The 20,781-nt window shown below is 36.9% G+C and overlaps 1 protein-coding gene across 1 annotated transcript in view; it reads left to right on the forward strand.

Annotated features, from left to right (window-relative positions):
- Dhc98D (Dynein heavy chain at 89D) overlaps nucleotides 1–20,781 on the forward strand; it is a 154,703-nt gene that overhangs the window by 65,415 nt on the left and 68,507 nt on the right. The window contains exons 25-35 of the mRNA XM_017622557.1: nucleotides 545–778; nucleotides 2,960–3,064; nucleotides 4,002–4,160; nucleotides 7,599–7,709; nucleotides 11,317–11,460; nucleotides 12,395–12,535; nucleotides 12,605–12,844; nucleotides 12,960–13,268; nucleotides 13,863–13,955; nucleotides 16,909–17,069; nucleotides 19,826–20,153. Of these exons, the coding sequence (XP_017478046.1) occupies nucleotides 545–778; nucleotides 2,960–3,064; nucleotides 4,002–4,160; nucleotides 7,599–7,709; nucleotides 11,317–11,460; nucleotides 12,395–12,535; nucleotides 12,605–12,844; nucleotides 12,960–13,268; nucleotides 13,863–13,955; nucleotides 16,909–17,069; nucleotides 19,826–20,153 (2,025 nt within the window). The remainder of the gene's footprint in view (nucleotides 1–544; nucleotides 779–2,959; nucleotides 3,065–4,001; nucleotides 4,161–7,598; nucleotides 7,710–11,316; nucleotides 11,461–12,394; nucleotides 12,536–12,604; nucleotides 12,845–12,959; nucleotides 13,269–13,862; nucleotides 13,956–16,908; nucleotides 17,070–19,825; nucleotides 20,154–20,781) is intronic.

The following is a 20,781-nucleotide window of genomic DNA, read 5'->3' on the forward strand; positions in this document are numbered from 1 at the left end:
ATGCAGCCTATAGTACAAGTATGTGTGTCTGTACATACATAAGTACATTTAACAAAATGTGAATCATTAACTTTTAACTACTCTTAGTTGGCAATGCCGACTTTGTTTATTATTGCTGCTTGTTGTTGTTCTTGTTACTAGTTGTTGGTTGCAAGCGCGATTTATTGCGCCCACAATGACTTCATATGCTTATATTTTAATATCATCATAACAATAATGCGATTATTAAGTTGCCAAAATGTGGTGTGGCGCTGTATCCAAACTCTAACGACAAAGTGGCAGCAGCAGTGTGGCAGTAACAGCAGTGCTGACAGCAACAAATTTTAAACAGGAACCACACTTGTTTGGCGCAATAGAAGTTAAATTTCCGCGCAACCATACAAACTCATCCACACTCACTCACTTTAAATTCACCATCAGCATGCAGCTTACTTACACCTCCTCCACCTTCGCAACTTAACCACAACCACATACCGCACACCAATGACGCACACATTTCGTCTTTCGAATATTTACATAAAAATAACGATAATTACTCTTAAAGGTTCTGGCAAAGAAAATGACAGTACTCTACAAGCTGGCTGAGGAGCAACTCTCCAAGCAATGCCATTACGATTGGGGTTTGCGTTCGCTGAATGCGGTGCTGCGTATGGCAGGCGTAATGAAACGTACGTCGGAGGATCTACCTGAGGCTGTTGTACTAATGCGTGTGTTGCGTGACATGAACTTTCCGAAGTTTGTCTTTGAGGATGTGCCTTTGTTTTTGGGGCTTATTAAGGTAAGCGCAAATGTATTTAGATATCGAGACATACATGGAAGTGTGTGTGTGTGTGTGTGTGTGTGTGGCGTTGCCGTAGGCGCATTTTGTCAACGCAACGCTGAGGTGTTGCAGCTTGCGCAAGCAACTAAGCTATAAGTAATACAATATACAGGTGCATGAATAGCTACATACATACATATGTATGTATGTATGTGCACATTTATCTACATACATATTGCATGCTTAATAATAAAGAGCTGTAACTCAAAATCAACGTTTTTGGAGATTTCATTATGCATATAATGAGCTTGATAAGTAGAATATGTTCAGTTTAACAGATAACCATACTTCGCAACTATGGTGAAGATATGTGTGTCTTTGCATCTGTCTTTTTGTATACCAACTGTATGAATTGATAAAACTTTTATTACGTTTTCCCACAAAACTGAAATTTTGAAATATGTACTTCGTTATCATATTAATGGTGCGATATATATGCAATGAGTATCTATGTAGTGCGTATATTAGGATACCTGACTTAATGAAAGTCACTTTCATAATTCAACCAAAATATATGGTGGCAATTTAAGCTCAAGGTACCATTAACAAGCTACATACATGGTATCCTCCAACAACAATGAACAGTGCCGTAGGCATCAAGGTTTTCTGCTTGTTAAGAACTTTTGCATGGGCCAATGCAAAAATATCGTTGAATAGCAAAATCGGTTTGTAAAGTGAAAATTCTTATTTTACAGATGCGCTCAACTAAGTGGAACCGAAATTCAAAAAGATTTTTATTTATTTTTAATAATTTTTATTTAAAATGTAATTGAATCTAAAACAGAAATTACAATAATAAAAGTTTAAAAGCTTGCATAAATAAAAAAAAAATTGATTAAACTTAAAAATATTGTCAGCAAAATTTTAAAATTTTTAATTAGAGTATTTAGAAAATTTCCGGGTATGCAGTTTTGTAGCCCATTCAATTGCAGAAAGTTCAAGTTTCAAGTTGTTTAAAACGACCGTTGATTTTTTAGAATTTTTTTTTTTTTGTGAAGGGTGTCACTGTTGACAGTTACAAGTTTGAAAAAGTAGACGACTTTCTTTATTTGGAAACCAGCATTCACACTGATAATAATGTCAGCATTGAAATCCAACGGAGAATCACTCTTGCCAACAAGTGCTACTTTGGACTGAGTAGGCAATTCAGTAGTAAAGTTCTCTCTCTCTCTAGGTCATGTCGTTCGAATAGACCGAAATGCTCCAGCTCTGAAAGTGTTCAACGCGGATCGCGATGCTGGTAACAGAGCAGAGGAAGGCCTCCTCTATATTGAAAAGACAATGTGGAGAAGAACTTGGCTTCACTTGGCATTTCCAATTTTACCCAAAACACTTAACACGGCAATCTCGTAAGGAGTGGCACTCTTCCACACTGCATTATTTTTCGAAAGCAAGCAATTGCATTTAGGGCTAACTTTCTCTTTGATGGTTGCGTGCGCAGATGTTGGTTATCGATACGAGCATTAAACACTCGCTTATATCCACCAAATTTTTTTTAGTTTTTATGTTAAGAAGTTCTTAGTATAATTTTCCTATCATTTTAATATTTGGTTCATTATCTAAGAAAGGAAAACCGCAAATAACACTTACTAGAAAATTTAATTAAATATGTAAGAACTTTATGCGCATTTGCTACATAATTGATTTTTTTCACACAATTTCGTTCAAGTTTTCCTAACTTAATTGCATTTTCCGTATAAAAAACTTTTTTCGTATAGCTTGTTTTTCAATATTATAATAACAAAATTAGCCATCAACAAAAAAAGAAGCAGCAAGTGAATTTCATATACACGTACACATTTAAAAAGAAATGGCTTAAATAAATGGAACTTCCTCTTATGCAATGGGTTCCTTAGTTTAAAATGTTCACTAAGCTTAACATTTGCAGGCACTGGCAAAACACTGAATAAAGATGCAAAATTGCTTGGTGAACCATGGCGTATACGTTACACAAAGATCGTTCATGCATCGTTGGCTCACTTGTGCATCACTGTTTTAGATGTTATTCGAAAACTGGAATTGATACCAGCTGACAGTGTGCACTTCTAACCACTACACTACAAAGATAGAATATAAAATATATTTGTATAATCTTTTAAATTCGAATGATTTTCAAAATATATCTTGTTTTCGTTTCAGGACTTATTCCCCGGCATTGACTGCCCACGAATTGGATACCCGGACTTTAATGCTGCCGTGCGGCATACGCTCGTCAGCGACGGCTATGTACTTTTAGCAGATCAGGTAAGCTATAGCGCACAATAAACTAGCTCTGCCCTAAAATTTCCCTTCCCGCTTGCTTGTCCACGCGCTAAAAAGTGGCAGCGCAAATCCTTAGTGCTCCTTTGTTGTCACTTCTTAATTCGCGCTGACACTTTTCAAGTTCTTTGTACAGTCAACAGCTTGACACTTGAGAGCTTAGTCAAGAACTTAAAAAAAAAAAAATATGGACTAGAATATCCCTTGAGGCTCTTCACCAACGGTCTTCAAAAAAAAAAAAAAAAAAACTAAAAAGCTCAACAACCATTTTAAATAGAGCGTAACAATGTTGCGTTTTGTCAATCTTTAGCAAGTGGCCGCTTCACATGATTTGAATTGTGCGAGAAAGGTAGTTGGCAAGCGCCGAAGACAAGTAGAATAAAGTCGAGAGTAGACAAGACGTAAGGCAATTGCAAGAAAAATAGCGCATCGCTATTTGCTTCATCGTCTTTTGCCTGCGAAGCGAACTGCTGCTTTTTGCCTTAGCGTGCCTTCTTTTATTTCTACTTCCTCTGCGGGCGTTGATGAGTGGTTTTCCGCTTTGAGCTTCACCGTTAAAACAAAGCTACAAGAGCTGACACTTTGACATGCTGCACAAAGAGATTCGCACTTTTCAACGGAGGAATATTACAAAATATTTTAGTAATTATTTTTCAACGGAAGAATATTGCAAAATATTTTAGTAATTATTTTTCAAAAAAACTAAAAAACTTCATTTGGCCTCTTTCAACTATGTATTTTCAAATGCAAACACAAAACTGTCCATCATCGCTTGTCGGCCACGTCCATTTGCAACTCATCAACTCATCAACTGGTCAACTGCTTAAATGGATGACTGCGACCTACTGGAACTTAATGGCCTGCCCTTGACGCCTGGTGCCCATTCAATGCCACCACCTCAATGCAACCCACCCAAATACAGGAGGATAAAGTGGTGCAAATGTATGAGACCATGATGACCCGACACTCGACTATGATTGTTGGTCCAACAGGTGGTGGCAAGACTGTCGTCATAAATACACTAATTAAGGCACAATGCCACATGGGCTTGCCCACCAAGTGTACCGTACTTAACCCCAAGGTGAGTTGAATTTTACTTGATTACCTACTAGCACCTATACATACGTACATACAAACAATGCATAGCATAACACAGTGACGTTGGCAGCAACTAAGCAAAAAAAACACCAACAAACACAAGTTAAATAGCCAACTTTATAGGAGCCATAAAAAAGCGAACAGGTAAAATGTCCAACAAAAGTAGGCAACACCAAACACCAACAACAACAATAACAAATAAGACATGCGAGATTCGCAGCTGATTGTTGCTGCTGGCTAAGAGGTGATAGCTGGCAACAGGCAACTGCTTTACGGCTGCAATGGCTTTTGTGCCTTTTGCTTTGATCCCTCTGACCAAGCGGCCAAACCGACCAGCATCCATCCAAGCAAGCAACTAACCAACCAACCAACCAGCCAGCCTTGATTCAACTATCAGGCTGTGTGGTATGTTGTTGAAGCATCTGCCGCTTCTTTTCTAGCAGCCTTTGTCCTTTGTCCGGTTGGCTTCCGCTTACGCTCATTCAACCTAACAGCCACCCCCTCTTTTTCCGCCGCACAAGGAATGCAATTTTGCTGCGCAAGCTTGTATTGCATTCGTTCCATTTTTTCGTTGTTGTTGTTGCTGCTTGTAGCCGGATGGTGGCTTGTAAAGGTGGTTCCGGTTATTAGCCGAGGCTTTTGTAATTTGCGTAATTGCACAGCAACCTTCACACAACTCGTCCAACTCGTTTTTGCTTGTTTTTAATTCCCATTTAATTACTTAAGTCCATTATAGACAATGATTCGAAATTGGCTTTGCAAGCAGGTTAGCAGCCTTCAAGGTATGCAATTGTAAGTCACAAGCTCTTAATAAACGCCGTTCAATTTTATATTGAAATTGCAAAATAATAGCAAATACTAGCGTAAAGAACAGCGATTCTCCGTTGATTATGGTACATACAAAAAAAAAAAAAAAAAAACAAACCTTGCAATTAAAATGTACTAGTAGTCGAGAATTTTCTAAATCATTATATGGGTTGGAGTATTACCCTGTGTTTAGGCGCGACTGCTAAAATATCTCTTTCCAATCATAATATCAACTTTCCTTTATACTATGTATAGAAGATAGTAAGTTTAAATAGGTGGCAACCCTACTTAGAAAATAATAAACTTTTTGTAGATGCGAAGACCGTGCACTTGCATCGGGTATCTCGTTTTATAGTCCAAACGAACGGCGAAAATCTGTTAACATTTTAATAGGTGGCAACCCTACTCAGAAAAATAGTGCATTATTAAAAATCTCAATATATGAATTTATTTTCAAAAACAAAGTGATTTCATAAACAAATCAACACTAAAAAATCAATATCCCAGATTCATCATTAGCCAGCCGTTTGTCTCGTAACACTTTCCGCGCTTTGGAATGAAATCCTCAAACATTTTCTTTTGCGGATCCTGTTATCATCGCTTTTCAAGGTGCAGCAGTAGTCAGCAAGCGCATGGAGGTTTGACTTTCTATCATTCAACTTCTCCATAGTAGCAATTTGCCAACTTAAGTATCTTCTAAGGGCATGCGCAACGTAAAGTAAATGAAAAAGCATTTTAGCACTTTCGATAGTTTGACATGGTAGCGACGATATGAAGTAGCAAATTTTGTGTACGCACACATTTGTTTGTAGTACTTTATAATTTCCTCTTTTAACATGGTGGAGTTAGTTAGAGCGAGAAGAAATATTTTGACACTGCCTCATTTGAAAATTTGTCTATAAAATTTGACTTAGGGCAGCTGAATGTCAGAAAAAAAAGAGAAAGCTTCGCCTGTTATTGTAAGTAGAATTTTGTGTCCGGGTAAACCAATCAATTTTAATTTATCAGTCGGTTAGAATTTAAAATGACACAATTTTGTACGGAAAATGTGTAATTTTAAATTTTAACAGTCTTATGAATATTAAAATTGATTGGTGTACAAACAATTTTCTGCGTAAAAATAGAAAACTTGTTACTTCACATATGTACATATATGAGCGCCTGGTTTTGAGAAATGAAAATATCGATTTGACAATAAAAACTGATCATAAAAACAGATCGCGGGAAAATGGTCACACATTTTTGGTTATTTAAACACTTGTTTTATAATATGCATGTACATAAATCATCGATTAAGTAATGGAAGCTGCTACATACAATTGGGCAGTTGTTAAGTGTGAACATTAGGCTGGTCCAAAATAAGTAAAGTCGAAATTTTAGGATCTAGGATTGTTTTATATCGAAAAAATACCCCTATTTTTTATTTTGTAATTTAAAAAAAAATATTTAGAGGTCGCTCAAAGCGCTCAAAGTTTTCCATGTACATATTTTATATGGGGAAAAACCAACTTTTCGTAAAAGTATCCAATTCTGGAAAAGCAATGTTTTTGGTTCTCTTCAGGAGGCTTCCAATAACAATACGCAATTATTTATTTAACCAATTTTTAATACTAAAGATTTTTCATTTATCCCGCCATTGCATTTTCTGGGGGTTTTGGCGAACCTATAAAATATAGGTACTATGAAAAAAATTTTTAATAAGTAATTATATTGATTCTATATTTCTACGAAAAGTAGTTTTTTCCCCATATAAAATACATGGGAAATATTTTTGATTTCAAAATAAAAAAAAGGGGGTATATTTTTTCGGTACAAAACATTCGAAGGGGGTGAAGGTCGACCTGTCTCGGACGGAAAAGATTTGGTGGAATGATGCTGAAGTGACAGTCCTTGGCCAAGTATAAATCTATTACTACGCGCCTTTTTTTTCGTAAAATTTTTTTTATGCGTCTTTTTTCGCCGTCGCAACACTAGCGCCCCTTTATTCGTGTCTATTGACGATATATGTATGTATGTATATCGCAGTGCATTTTAAGTATTCCTTTTTTATTGCTGCCATTCAAAAATAAATTCGATTTCTTTCTCCTTTGCATATTTTAATTTTATTTAATTTGAAGCTGCTGTTTGCAGCTGCATTTTTTTTTTGTTACTGAATTGCATGCGAAATAAGCGCCAGAGTCGAGTCCGAGCAATGTTCATCGATATCGCCCATCGCCTATTCAACGCACATCATACCTCAGTGTATTATTATAAATTGGTTATTGTTGTTGTTGTTGTAGCTATTTTTGCTGGTGCGACCGCTGCTGGATACTGATGCCGACTATGCCGACTTTTATTTTATTGCTGTTATGCCTGGGTGTATGTATGTATGTATGTATATTTAAATATTTTGTTGCACCCAAACATGTACAATAAACATAAATTTAAGCGTATGCGTATGTATGTATACAATCATGTGGCGACGTTGTACTCTTTGTTGTTGTTGCGCCTGCATCCTGATTTATATAATATTTTTTCGCTTTTTGTTGATTTGCTTGTTTTTGCTGCCAATCGATTTTATTTACAATTTTTCGGCTACCTTAATTTTGATGCGAACAATTTTTATTAATCGCAGGCCTGTTCGGTAATCGAATTATATGGTTACCTCGATATGGATACACGCGATTGGATTGATGGATTATTTTCGAATATTTTCCGTGAGATGAATAGACCGACCGAGCGAGAGGTAAAATGGAAAAGCAATGTATATAATCAGATTTATATGTATGTATGTGTACCTATGCACACATACAAATACGCACACGCATTTTAATTATTAACGTTTACACTACGTCAAATCATTACGAATGTGCACCGAATACATTTGCGACGCATAGTGTATTATGGCTGATATTCTAGGGTTATATTTATTCGACAGACTAAACATTTTATTATGAAAACTAGACGCACAGACTACGTTTCGTCATGGCCCAAGTCCCGTAGATGAATTTTTGTTAGTCCAGAAAGCCTTTACTCTCCTTATTGTCGTTCTTCTTGGAATGCAGTTACAGCTGCGCCACTTTACTCAATCCCCAATCTGGCATCCCCGTTCGCGCACTCTAGGTGAATGTGAGCAAGCCATGTGTGAGATGCGGTAACTCACTCGGGTGAAGTCTTGTTTCACAACAGAAAGAGAGGGGGCTTGAAAGGAGCCACTTCGCTTTATTCGGTTTTAAGTTGAGCAGCATCTGCAACTGCAATTTTAAAGTAGGTGGCAACTCTTAAATTTTTGTTCTTCTATATTTTAAGTTAGACATTAAGCAACATATCGATGAAAACTGCATTCGATTACATGCATTAGTTTTCGCGTGATACGCGTACAAACATACAAACAGACAAACAAAATTTCTAAGAATCGTTGATTCGAATTTTTTGCTTTAATAAAGCCCCCCCCATAAATTGTTCTTTAAAATCTATAATGTACAGACTGTACAGCCTGTTGCAATTTCATTATATATATTGATTAATCTATTAAAATTCGACTTCGTCTCATAAGCTTTAGCAAGGCACCAGCTGACTGCGTCCCGATTCTCTTCCCTCTTTCCCCTACCTCGCTACGCTTTTAGGTAGTACTGATTGTATTTTAGATGTTTTCATTGTTCATGCTTCAGCGCCAGCACGGGCATGACTTAAAGAGTGCGGTTTTTGTACGACGAGAGAGGACTTTAGTTCTCGATTGCCTGCCCAGTCCAAAGCAGCAGGATTGGTTCGTCTTTGTCTTTCAAGGCTGGCATTATTCCTAACTTAACGAAGTTGTCCATTTCTTTGAAATTGTAGTTCACAAGCCGCGTGAGTGCGGAGTCACGAATGTGATGATTGTTTGCCTTATGACGAGGGATACTTTCTCTTATCTTGGGTTGCTGGACGCACATTTTTTTCCTACACAGGGACGGGAATTTGCGATCCTTTACATGGCAGCTGTAGTAGACGCGGCAAGTGCCCACCCATTTTATTTCGTTCAGTTTCTATCCACTAGGAAAACACTTTTTCACCAAAACCTAGTTTTTCTAGCTCAAATTTACGCTGAAAATTCTATTTTTCTGCTCATATTAATATCTATCTGTCTTCATAGAGGGTGCAATAGACACCAAGACATCTTGAATTAAGCCAGTTCAGTACTACGAATTTCAAATTATCTGGAGGAAAAAATTCCCAAAGCCTTTCTAGCTCTTTCCATACGACCTATGAGTGCTTATCCACGTTTTGTGATATAATCAACTCTGAGAGCCACTACTGGTCAAATTATACACTTTCGTCATTTGGCCAGGTGCTCCACGGTTGCCATTTTTTACGCGTCATAATTTTAATTTCTAGTAATCTGGATATAGTTTTGATGATATTAGACCACAATTGTTACGAGTATTTTAAAAATCGTATACAAAATAACGGGCGCTTATATTGACTGACTCCAAAATCCAAAAGAAAATCATTACATTCGCTAACAGTTCATTTCCACCAAGCCTTAACTGCAGTTTATGCCTATTGGAAAAAAACAGATTACAACTCGAGAAGGTAGTTGTTCACATTATTTACAAGCAAATTAAAAGAAAAAAAGCTAAAATTAAGAAATAAACCTTGCCGATCACCTCTCGTTAAAATTATTGCAACTTAACTAAGCTCTTAGCTGTAGTTAAGCGTTTGGCGGAAATGAGCTATAACATCTAAAGTATTTAAGGACCCAAAGAGTTTCTTTCAGGTGGGCTTTAGTAAACTGGAAAGACGACATTTTTGCAAACAATGAAAAACACAAGCCGGCCATGTCAATCTGAATGTCAATAAATTGACTTACTCAACACACTGTGCATCTCTGCAACGCTTACATATAGCCAATAAATGCTGGATCAACCTACCCCCAAGACTGCACATACAGTAACAGCCACCATTTATTATTGTTACTGTCGTTGCAGCGGCATTTAAATTTTAGCTGGCAATTTTTGTATGCAGCGTTGGTGGTTGCAGGTGCAAATTTGATTGGCACATTTCGACTTAAAATTGATTGACGTGCATTGCATTTGATTGTGCATTTTTATGTGGCATAAGTAAGCAAATTCTATAAAAAAAAATTGGAATGATCACAAATATAGCACGCATTTCGCACGTTGACATATCCTCAGCCAAGTTTGCTTTGTCATGTGATTTTTTTTGTGTAGTGACCGCACTCAATGCTTGCACCTTTTACATGGTGCACAAATCTCAAGATTTCCGCGCAAATGATTTTATGTCAATGCCAACTACTAGCACTCGAAGACACTTTGTGAGTTGTGGCTTTGACGACCTTACCAGCTAAGCTAGAGCTTCACGGGCGCTGTACTTGACACATCTTGAAAAAAATTGCATTGCGAAACGCTTTTTAGCGCCTTTTTGTGCGGCGAAGCGAAAGCCAAACAAAAACAAACGGAAAAAAACGAAAGAACAAATACAGAAACTAAGGGGCGTAGATCACCGACTTGTCGAAGTCAAGAGCTCTTCGTTGTCGCGCACATACGCCGTGCACGATGCACTTGCACTTCACTCCGCCACTGAGCTGGGACAGATTTTCTGCGCTGTCAAAGCTGTCATGTGGCTGGGATAAGCGGTGCGTTGTCAATGTGACACGACACAAACGACAGTTGCGCGCCGCTAGCCAAATTCATCACTGCAGCACCCGCCGTGCTGCTACTGCAAGCGCTCGCGCATAGCACATGCATGCAAAGTTAGCAGCAGTGGTTTTCCTTGCCGCTACCGCATCATCAGCCAAGTGGAAATTACACTTGCAAGATGCGCTAATAAATCCCGAAGCGTCACAGCTGCTGCGTCGCTGTTCTAACATAGCAAAACAATAGAGTGACAAGCGCGCACCCGTGAGCCCGACACCTACCTACACAGAACTTGTTTTCCAGGTACTGCGAATACAAAAAAAAAATACACGTTGTCAAATGCGATAGCAATGTCAGTCACTTTTGGGCGCTAGATGGCGCAATGCACTCGCTTGTATGCGTCCAAACAACAACGATGTAACAGGCAATCAGGCATTCGCTCATCACTTGCTATTCCGCTTCGCGTAATTTCCGCTTGCTCGAGGTCGACGCTGCTTTTCAATCGCGCCATAATTGGTGGCATAATACCTACAGGCTACATATGTACATATGTATGTAGTAGCTGCAGCAACGGGATTACATGACAAGTGACAAGTGACAAACTAATGCAATCAGCCTAATGCATGCTTCCGCTGCGGTCGCAACCCTTTCGATTCCTTCACTACCATTTATTTTTTTTTTTTTGTTGCTGCTACCTATTTTACCTTCAATCGGCAGGAACGACGGTATGTCTGCTTTGATGGGGACGTGGACGCGCTGTGGATTGAGAACATGAACTCGGTTATGGATGATAATAAGCTGTTGACATTAGCGAATGGCGAACGCATCAGATTGGAAAGTTACTGCGCGCTGCTATTTGAGGTAAGTGCAAGTGCACAAGCGCGCACACACACACACACACAAGGCGCCTGCTACGAAGGACACACTCTTTTGTTTGGCGCATTGCTCGGGAGGAAATGTGCAAAATAGCAGGTGCCTTTGGTATTTGTTAGCCTCGGATGTCAGCGTAAGCTGTCATACAGCCTACACAACCTTAAGAATCATATAAAAGCAAAAACAAACAGTATAACCTCAGTGATAAATAGCTTTGTAATGAGTGTTCTTAAGTCTGTTCTATAAAGGGCGTCCTAGACCAGCCGTTCACCCCCTCTGAAATGGAGGGAATGTTTTTTATTGAAAACCGCAAGAATTTTCCTACTACATCGGGGTTGCTCTTTTATTTGGTATTGTTACCGACTTCCGGTTTCGAGCGAAAGTAGCTTAAAACGACCGAAAGTTAATTTTTTTAAATAAGATATATATGTTTTTCCTACACATTCGGATTCTAAGGATAAAAATACGTAACTTTTGTTTCAAACTTTTTTTCACAGAAGTACAACCAAAAGATGGAGCATCCTCGACCCGGTAACTTATGTTTTTTCTTCGTTTTTTAATAAGTTGAAGTTCGCAGGTCATTTAGAGGATAAAAAGTGAACTTCCGAGAAAAAAGTTTCAAACTGTTACTTATTTTTATCCTTAGAATCCGAATCTGTCGAAAAAACATGTACCTATATCTAATTTTAAAAAAAGAACTTCCGTTCAGTTTAACCCACTTACGGTCGAACCCGGAAGTCGGTAGTAAATACCACCAAAACATAGAGCTTCCCCGATTTAGTGGGTCTAATTTTTGCGGTTTTCAATCAAAATCATTTCCCTCTAACTCAGTTGGGGTGGACGGGTGATCGAGGACACCCTGTATACCTCGCCATTCCATTCAGCATGTTGTTGCAACTTTCTCACTCTCCTCTCCTTTCAGGTCGGGAACTTGTGGTATGCCTCACCAGCCACTGTTTCTCGCGCTGGCATGGTTTATGTGGATCCGAAAAATCTGCGTTTCGCGCCCTACTGGCAACGCTGGCTGTTGACACGCCCTGAAGGCGAGCACGAGATATTGAATGTAATTTTGCTTGATTCCCCTTTTTATTACTTCGATTTTCATTTCGCTGGCATTAATTTTTGTTTTTAGGATTTTTACGAGAAAATAATTGTGCAATCGATTGCTTTCATCTTGGAGGGTGTGGATGGCACCTCCCAGGGCAATCCTTTGAAAATGGTCATTCCACAAACGGAATTGAATATGGTGGTGCAATTTTGCTACATGTACGATGCCCTGCTGCCCGTGTACACAAATGTGGATGACATAGCAACGGAAGCACCGGAGGCGACAATTTACGATCAAGATTCGATTGAGTGTGGATTTATACAGGTAAGAATGGGACATTTATTAATTAACACATTTCCCCAAATTGTGCTAATACATATGCAGTACAAAAAGACTCATAAAGCAGCTATATGCCGGATTTTATTTTCACTATTTACAGTGCGTTTATAATTCACTGGGAGCTACACTGATTGAAGGAGACAAACCAATTTACGATGAGTTCATGAAACGCATTGCTGGCTTCCCTGCCGTAACAGATACGCCGGAAAAGCCAGCAACCGGCGGACAACTACCCAACAGCAAGCCTACGCTTTACGAATATTTCTATAGCCGCGAGAAGGCTTGTTGGATCGCTTGGGAATGGATGGTGCCTGAGTATGTCCACGATCCTGAGATGAGATTTAGTGAAATTCTCGTGCCAACCGTTGATAGCACACGCACCACTAGAACGCTGGCATTGATGAGTGAGGTACGTATGTACACTAGGGTGGTCCAAATTAAGTAAAGTCGGAATTTGAATGCTATCACCCCCTAGGATTATTCTATATCGAAAAAATAAACGCCCTATTTTTTTTAGTTTGAAATCAAAAAATATTCATAGGTCGCTCAAAACGTTCAAATATAGGAAAATAAACCAATTTTTTTTTTCGAAAATAAAAATTATTCTCTTCTGAAGACTTCCAATAACAACACCCGATTATTTATTCGACCATTTTTTACCCCCACACATCACAATCGTCATTTATATATATAGAGACATACTTTCTCGTTCAACATATCGAGCCACAACCGCCAAAAAAATCGAAAGAAACCTTTTTTTAAAAAATTTTCGCTTTGCTACAGAATATTTCCAGCGCATCTAAATGTATTTCTGCATCAAAAGAAAAGGTTTAAACAAATGGGGCAAACATTTTTTTCACGGTTAGAGCTCAATATAGAGGCTCAGCTAATATTTACTTACTATTTTTTTTGCATGTACGCCGACTGTTGCTGCTCTGTCACCGTCAATGCGCCATCGCTCCTACCTCGGAATTTGCTGCCGTTGCCACTGGCGTCCGTTTAGATCAAGCGGCCGGTGCTGCTTGTCGGCGAAGCGGGTACTTCAAAGACTGCCATGATTTCACAGTATTTACGTAATTTAAATCCAGATTCAAATGTGAGTGAAAAAACCTTTTAACGCATAAAAAGATGTATAGCTTAATATAAAAAGGCCCTAACTCATTTTCGTTCAAAAGTCGGTAGACTTCCAAAATGTAAAAATGTAGTTATTTATAACACAAGTTACAGTTTTCAATAAAAAAAAAAAACAAATTTATAGCTAAAAATTTTGATTTTCTAGTAAGGTAATAAATCACTTCCCAAAGAAAGAAAAATGTTAAATAGGGCTTTTTTATATTAAGGTAACGATATGTATGTACCTAGCGTCATTATGGCGCACTCGCTGAAACCGTATTGAAAAGCAAAAAATTTTTTTTTAATTTTAGTCGACATTTCTTAAATAATTATTTTGCGCGGTGGATCAAAATGGAAGCGAGCAAGAATTCAAATTTGTTATAATAATAATTTAAAAAAATTCAAAAAATATTTAAAGAAAACCAGACCTTGTTCACTTCGCGTCAAATGAGTGATGTGTTTATATCTTTTTTCTAACCGATGCACACTGGGACCGCCCCATAAAAGCGGGTGCTCAAAATTCTTAAATCATTATCTTTCCATAAGACTCGCTTGAACTACATACGTTTTAAGAGTAAATTTTTGACGTCTTAACCCATTATTGGTCAGGCATTAACCCATTGGTGACCCAGTTTTTTGTAATGTCTTATGTTAAGTTAATTTGATTTTATTATTATGCAAATTATGAATAATTTAAACCTTTTGCGACTTTTACTAAGCGCTGTGCGCATTAAAAAAAAAAAATTTTGAAAACTTGCAAAAAATAGAGGTTAGTTTAGTTTTTTTAAACATAATTTTTTTAAAACACATAATTCCAAAAAATATACACCAAAAAAAATAAATAAACTTCATTTTAGGTAATGGAAAAAACAAAATAACGAAATATAATACCGCTTTCTTACAGTAACAATTTGATTTGCACATTTGAATTTCTCAGTTAAAAAAAACAAAATCGTCAAGTTTGGACACGCATATCTCCCAGCCGAAAAAAACGATAGTAAGCTGAAAACATATCCCCAAATGTAGTATTTAATGGGGAATAAACCAGTGTTTTTATTTTTCCAAAAAAAAGTATTTATTTTAAATTGAGTTTTGAGCACGCTTGGGCCCTGTGTGCGATGTGAGACATAAAAAAGCGATTTAAAAACAAATTCAAGTCAATACACTTTTGAAATTCTGAGCGTATTGAAAGTTGGTTTATGCTTCCGTTTTGAATCACAGCGGACTGGGCCAAAGCGCTTTATGTGTTGGTATAAACAAGGTATATAAATGCCGAAGATATGACGAAAAATGTAAAAAGGCAACCCCCACGTTCGGCTTGAAATAAGTTTTTTTTCGAAATTGCATTACAAAATACATTTTTTCTGGTCTATTATATATCGTCGGATGAGTTGAGGATCGATCTATCTCGGCAGCCAGTTCAAAAACGTCCTTTCTTAGAAACCTTTTCAAGGACGCCCTATCTCAGAATTTGAAAACGCCCATCTCAGCTGCAGATTGAATATATGTTCTCAGTTGAGATAGGGCCCTTTTGAACCAAATTCTGAAACCGAATTCTGATGTGGGAGTGAAAAGTTTTCTTAGATGGGGCGTTTTCGAACCGGCTGCCGAGATAGGTCGATCTTCCACTCAGCTGTCGATATGTACTTATCATCACCAGAAATAAAAAATATAGCAAATAACAAAAAATAAATAAAAAATTTTACTTTTTGATTGATATGATGCATTTCATCGAATTTCAAGTTCAAGTTTTTGTTAGTTACAACTTTTTGCATTTTAGGTGACGATACCATTTTAGGGGACGATATTTATGTGTATATAGTGACAAGCATATCGGTGTTGCCTTCTTTGGCTGCGCACTTTATTAAATACGTTTGCTACTGTCATTGCTGTCAATCTTTTTGCAACTTCACACTGCCGGAAATATGTTTTGCCACAGCTGCTTTTTTTAAATATATGCAACAGTTTTTATTGATATATTTTTCCGACAATTTTTTTGTAAAAGTATGATTCATTCCGCAACAAAAAACATAAAAATATAATTTCTAAACTTTGTGCAAAACTTGCGAAAATTCAGCAAATTTTCATGCAAATTTTCAACTTTTTAATCAGATTTTTTAGAATTTTTTTTGAGTATGTGGATTTGTAGCCCATTAAATTCTAATATAAAGAATGCAAATTCAAGTTAGGCAAACATCGCATTGATTTTTGAGAATTTTTTTTTTTTTTTTTTTTTTAAGGTGTTTTGTATTTTATCCATATAAAGTTTTTTCGAAAATGTTTTTGTATGGAAGAGACTGCGGGAAAAAAATTGCCAAAAATCAACGGTAATTCGTAGCTACTTAGAACTTCCACTTTATAAAATGGATTGGGCTACAAATCTGCATACTCAAAAAAAATCTAAAAATATCTGATTAGAAAGTTAAAAATGTTGCTAAATTAAACGAATGAATTCGGAATTCGTTATGGAATGAACCATATTTTTATAATTGTCGGAAAACTATTACAATAAAAATTGTTGCATATATATTATATTGTGAAAAAGCACCTGTGTCAATACTTTTTTCCGGCAGTGTATGTACATACATACGTACACTTCTGTTTAACGTTGCTTGCTGCATCCACGAGCCATTCTATTTGGTGTTGTCAACAAACTTGCAACATACTAACTATATACCACTGCCGTACACTATTAATATGGTCCCTACATTGATTTTGTTGGTGGCGTAGCATGTCATATTATTTCGCAATATTGTTGTAACCGTTGTAATGGCTTTTATTTGGTATTTGTATGTATATACTGTGACTCTTTACTGCTGCTTTATGTGCCCATTGCACACGCACACATTCACATGAAGCAAAACCAAAGTGAAATTACATATTTTCCTGCTCTACTTATGTACATACTTGTATGTATGTGCTTTGGCCTATTCCAGATCATACTGAATATTAATTTTTCATCGAGAACTTCATCAATGGATGTGCAGCGTACGCTCGAGGCGGCTGTGGAAAAGCGCACAAAGGACACTTTTGGCCCACCAATAGGCAAGAAGATTGCCTGCTTTATAGATGACATGAATATGCCACAAGTTGATGAGTAAGTCTAAACGAAATTTTCATTTTAACCAACATTATGTACATACAACATTCATTCGCCTGTTCACCGCAACCAGCCATTTTAAGCTGCTTTGTGTTTGACTAGGCATTAAACTTTTAGCCAACGGTCGTGCACTAACATACTTTATTTATTTATGTACGAATACGTATAAGTAGTGGCGGAATGGTTTAAGTTCGGTGTGTGTGTGTGTGTGTGTGGTATTTATTATTAAAACGTATACGTATACTCGGTATTTTTTTTTTTGTGTGTGTACATAACTACATAGTAAAAATTTCAATAACAGTCGTTGTACATAGCTTTGTGAGTGGCAATCTCCAATAAAAGTGGGCTGCGTGCGAAGGATGGGAGGTAATAAGATCGATTGCTGAATGTGGGCAGTGAAATTTAATTAAGCATAAAAAGCCTGCTGATAACGTATAAATGCAAAGAAATTTTTAGAAATGTATAGAATATCGAAATTTTGTGGACAACTGTGACTCAGTCGCTTTGCCTGCAATTTATGGCCAATAAATTGATGAGCTATAAACCGGAACGTTCAAACTTACAGCTATATTTAGTATATTAGCAGGCGAAGAGATGAAATAATTTCCATAATAATTTGCAATGGTCCGAAATATGCACAAGTATTAGCAGCCAATTCTTAAAAATTTTTGTTAAAATCATGGATTCGAAAAATTAAATCAGCTTTTGTTCATTAGGCTATTTAGTCAGATATGTACATAAATATATATGTAGTCAGATATGTATTCGAATACAGGACAAATACTAATTTTGTAATTTTTTTCCACAAACGCTAACAGATCTTAAAACCTACTTTAATGATACCTTATTTATAAGTCTTGAAACATCATCCTTATTTGGCATCTATTTTTCGATCTTTTGCGAAAGCGGCGTCCTACGAAAAGTGTCATTACGATTAAGGGCACATAAACCCACTTTAAGGATAAGGCTGCCCATAAAGGCTCTTTAGTTAAATACCCAAAATAGAAATTTAAATGACATAAAAGTTTCGTTTGTAAGAAAAAAAGTATGCCATGTTCGTAGTATAATTAAATATTTTTTTGTTTCAATTTAATATTTACCACTACAAAGTTCTTTCTTTGACGTTTTTAGTAAGATCAAAAAAGTGTTTGTTTGTTTTTGCAATTTTTTCCCTTCAGCGTACATTTCTAATTAATGAAAAAGCATCTGAGAAGTGCAAAACGCCATCCGTGAATTGAAAAATGCTTGTCATTTTTTTTAAGTTGGTCTCCTCTTGGGATCCACCATTTTGAATTTTGAAAATCTGACATCAGGTTCGTAATCAGCAAGCTCAGAAACCTCTGGAAATGAGTTTCAACCCCTGACAATGTTTATAACGTTCAGTATCAACGTTTTAATTATAGTATTTTTTTTTTAATTTGATTGCCATATTGGATCCGTCCTTTTAAATTTAAAAAATTTGCTTCAGGTTCGTAATCGGCAACCCCAAAAACTCTCGAATGACGGGTTTCGAACAAATCCAATCTTTTTTCATAAAAATCGATCGACATTTTGGATCCGCCATTTTGAATTTTGAAAAATCGACTTCAGATTCCAAATTAGCAACCCCAGAAGCCCCCTGGTAACAAGTTTGAACCCCTGACATTGCGTAAATCGGTCAGTATCAACGTTTTAATTTTACTAGTGTACAGATTCCAGTATCTTCATTTATGTATATTGTAACTATCAATATCTTATAAAAAGAAGTTTATCTAAAACTTATGAGGTTAGAAGGACGAAATTCAAGGATGTGGTGGTTAACATTTTAGTCCTTGACATACATTATTTTCAAAAATAAATATTGAAAATTTCCAAGGATATTCAAGGATAAAGTTTTAAAAGGATATTCTCAATACTTATTCGTCCTGGTCCACTCAAAATTATTATTTTTTTCTATTCTACAGAATTTTTCCTTTTAACTGATACCCATATAATTATTCTACAGTGCACCGAATCTTTTGAATCATTTTTTTATTCAATCATATTCTATAAATTTCAAAGTCCTTTAAAAAAAAATCCTGCCGTCAAAGAGAAAAATCAAAAACGCAGTTTTACTATATTTGGCTCCCAGTTTTGTGAGTATATTGATATTCATTTTTACTATGCGCTATTTCCCTCAGTGTAGTAATAGAACTCTAAAAGCGCATGCCTCGGGCCAGCACTGCATTTTAACCTGTCCGAAAATTTTTTCTAAAACGATAGTTATGCGACTCTGGTCCTCAAGGCGTCATACACACACTTTTCCTACATGCATAAACGGCCAGTACACGTATTTTTATACTCAGGATCCGAATCAGTAGTAAAATTATGTCATATATGTATATCTAATTTATAAAAGTGGAATTCCGTTAAGTTTAACCCACAGTCGGTAATATCACGCCAGAAGATAGAGCATTCCCGATTTTGTAGGTTGTAATTTTGTGGTTTTCAATAAAAGAAAAAGAAGCTATATGGAGTCAAATGTCAGGTCTTCGAAAAATTAAAAACTGTATACTTCAGAAAATTTTCAGCCTGATTTTTGACCCCATATAGCAGCCGTAATTCGTCGAATTTCGAAGGCCGGTATCTCGATTTCGGATGCTAACTTCGAAAAACGGAGAAATAACTTTTTTACTTATGACTCAATCTCAGAAAAAAAGTTGGTTTGGTCCAGCGCAATGCTTTACAGTGTTATCTATAGCTCATTTATTCCTCTTTTTTTTTGTTGTTTACAGATACGGCACTCAACAGCCAATTGCATTGCTTAAACTACTTTTCGAACGCGATGGCATGTACGATCGTGGCAAGGACTTGAATTGGAAAAGGTTCAAGGACCTCACCTTCTACGCGGCCATGGGTTGTGCTGGCGGCGGACGCAACGAAGTCGATCCACGTTTCATATCCATGTTTGCCGTCTTCAACATTGTCTTCCCCAATGATGAGTCGCTGCAGCAAATCTACGTTTCCATATTCAAAGGACATTTGAAGCATAGCAGCGCATTTAAAGCTGAAATGCTGCCGATGGCAGATTATGTGGTCAGCATGACGTTGCGTTTATTTAAGGTAAGTTTATGCATATATGTGTATGTATGTGTTTTTATTTTAAATTTTTTATTTTTTGTATTTGTTTACTCTTACGGCATTTTAATATGAAAATTCTGTTGCAATGCAAATTGCTTTCAACAAGCGTACATATTTGTTTTATCAGTCCACACATCCTGCATAAACAAAACACTTTTACACTTTTTACGCCTTAAAAAAAAATGGCACGCTTGTTTCACAAATTTTTACTTGTTGTTGCTGCTGTTGTTCGCTTCGATTACGCTTGGCAGGCGGCTGGTGTGTAAGCTGCCACATTACATGCAAGAATTTATTGTAATCGATTTACATATGCAAATAACGGACAATTTTTCATAAGCGCCAATCGTAACGTTCTCCACTCAACTCCACACGTCGTACCATCACACAACGCAAGCTTCCTTCCGTTAGGTTTTCAGCACATAGCCAATACGATGGCCGAACGTCGAGAGCGCCAGCATATCTTGGACATCGCCTGCTGCCAAATGGTTTATGCAGAATGGAAATTATTCAATAAATGCGAAGGGAATACATACATACATAGCTCTCGGGTTCTCCCGCAGAAGGGGTTTGCAGCAGAAGATGGCACAAGTACTAGACTGTACCTTGGCAA

This window comes from Rhagoletis zephyria, unplaced genomic scaffold (genome assembly GCF_001687245.7).
Source record: "Rhagoletis zephyria isolate East Lansing unplaced genomic scaffold, Rhagoletis_zephyria_1.1 Rzeph_scaffold_00048, whole genome shotgun sequence".
NCBI classification, from domain to species: Eukaryota; Metazoa; Arthropoda; class Insecta; order Diptera; family Tephritidae; genus Rhagoletis; species Rhagoletis zephyria.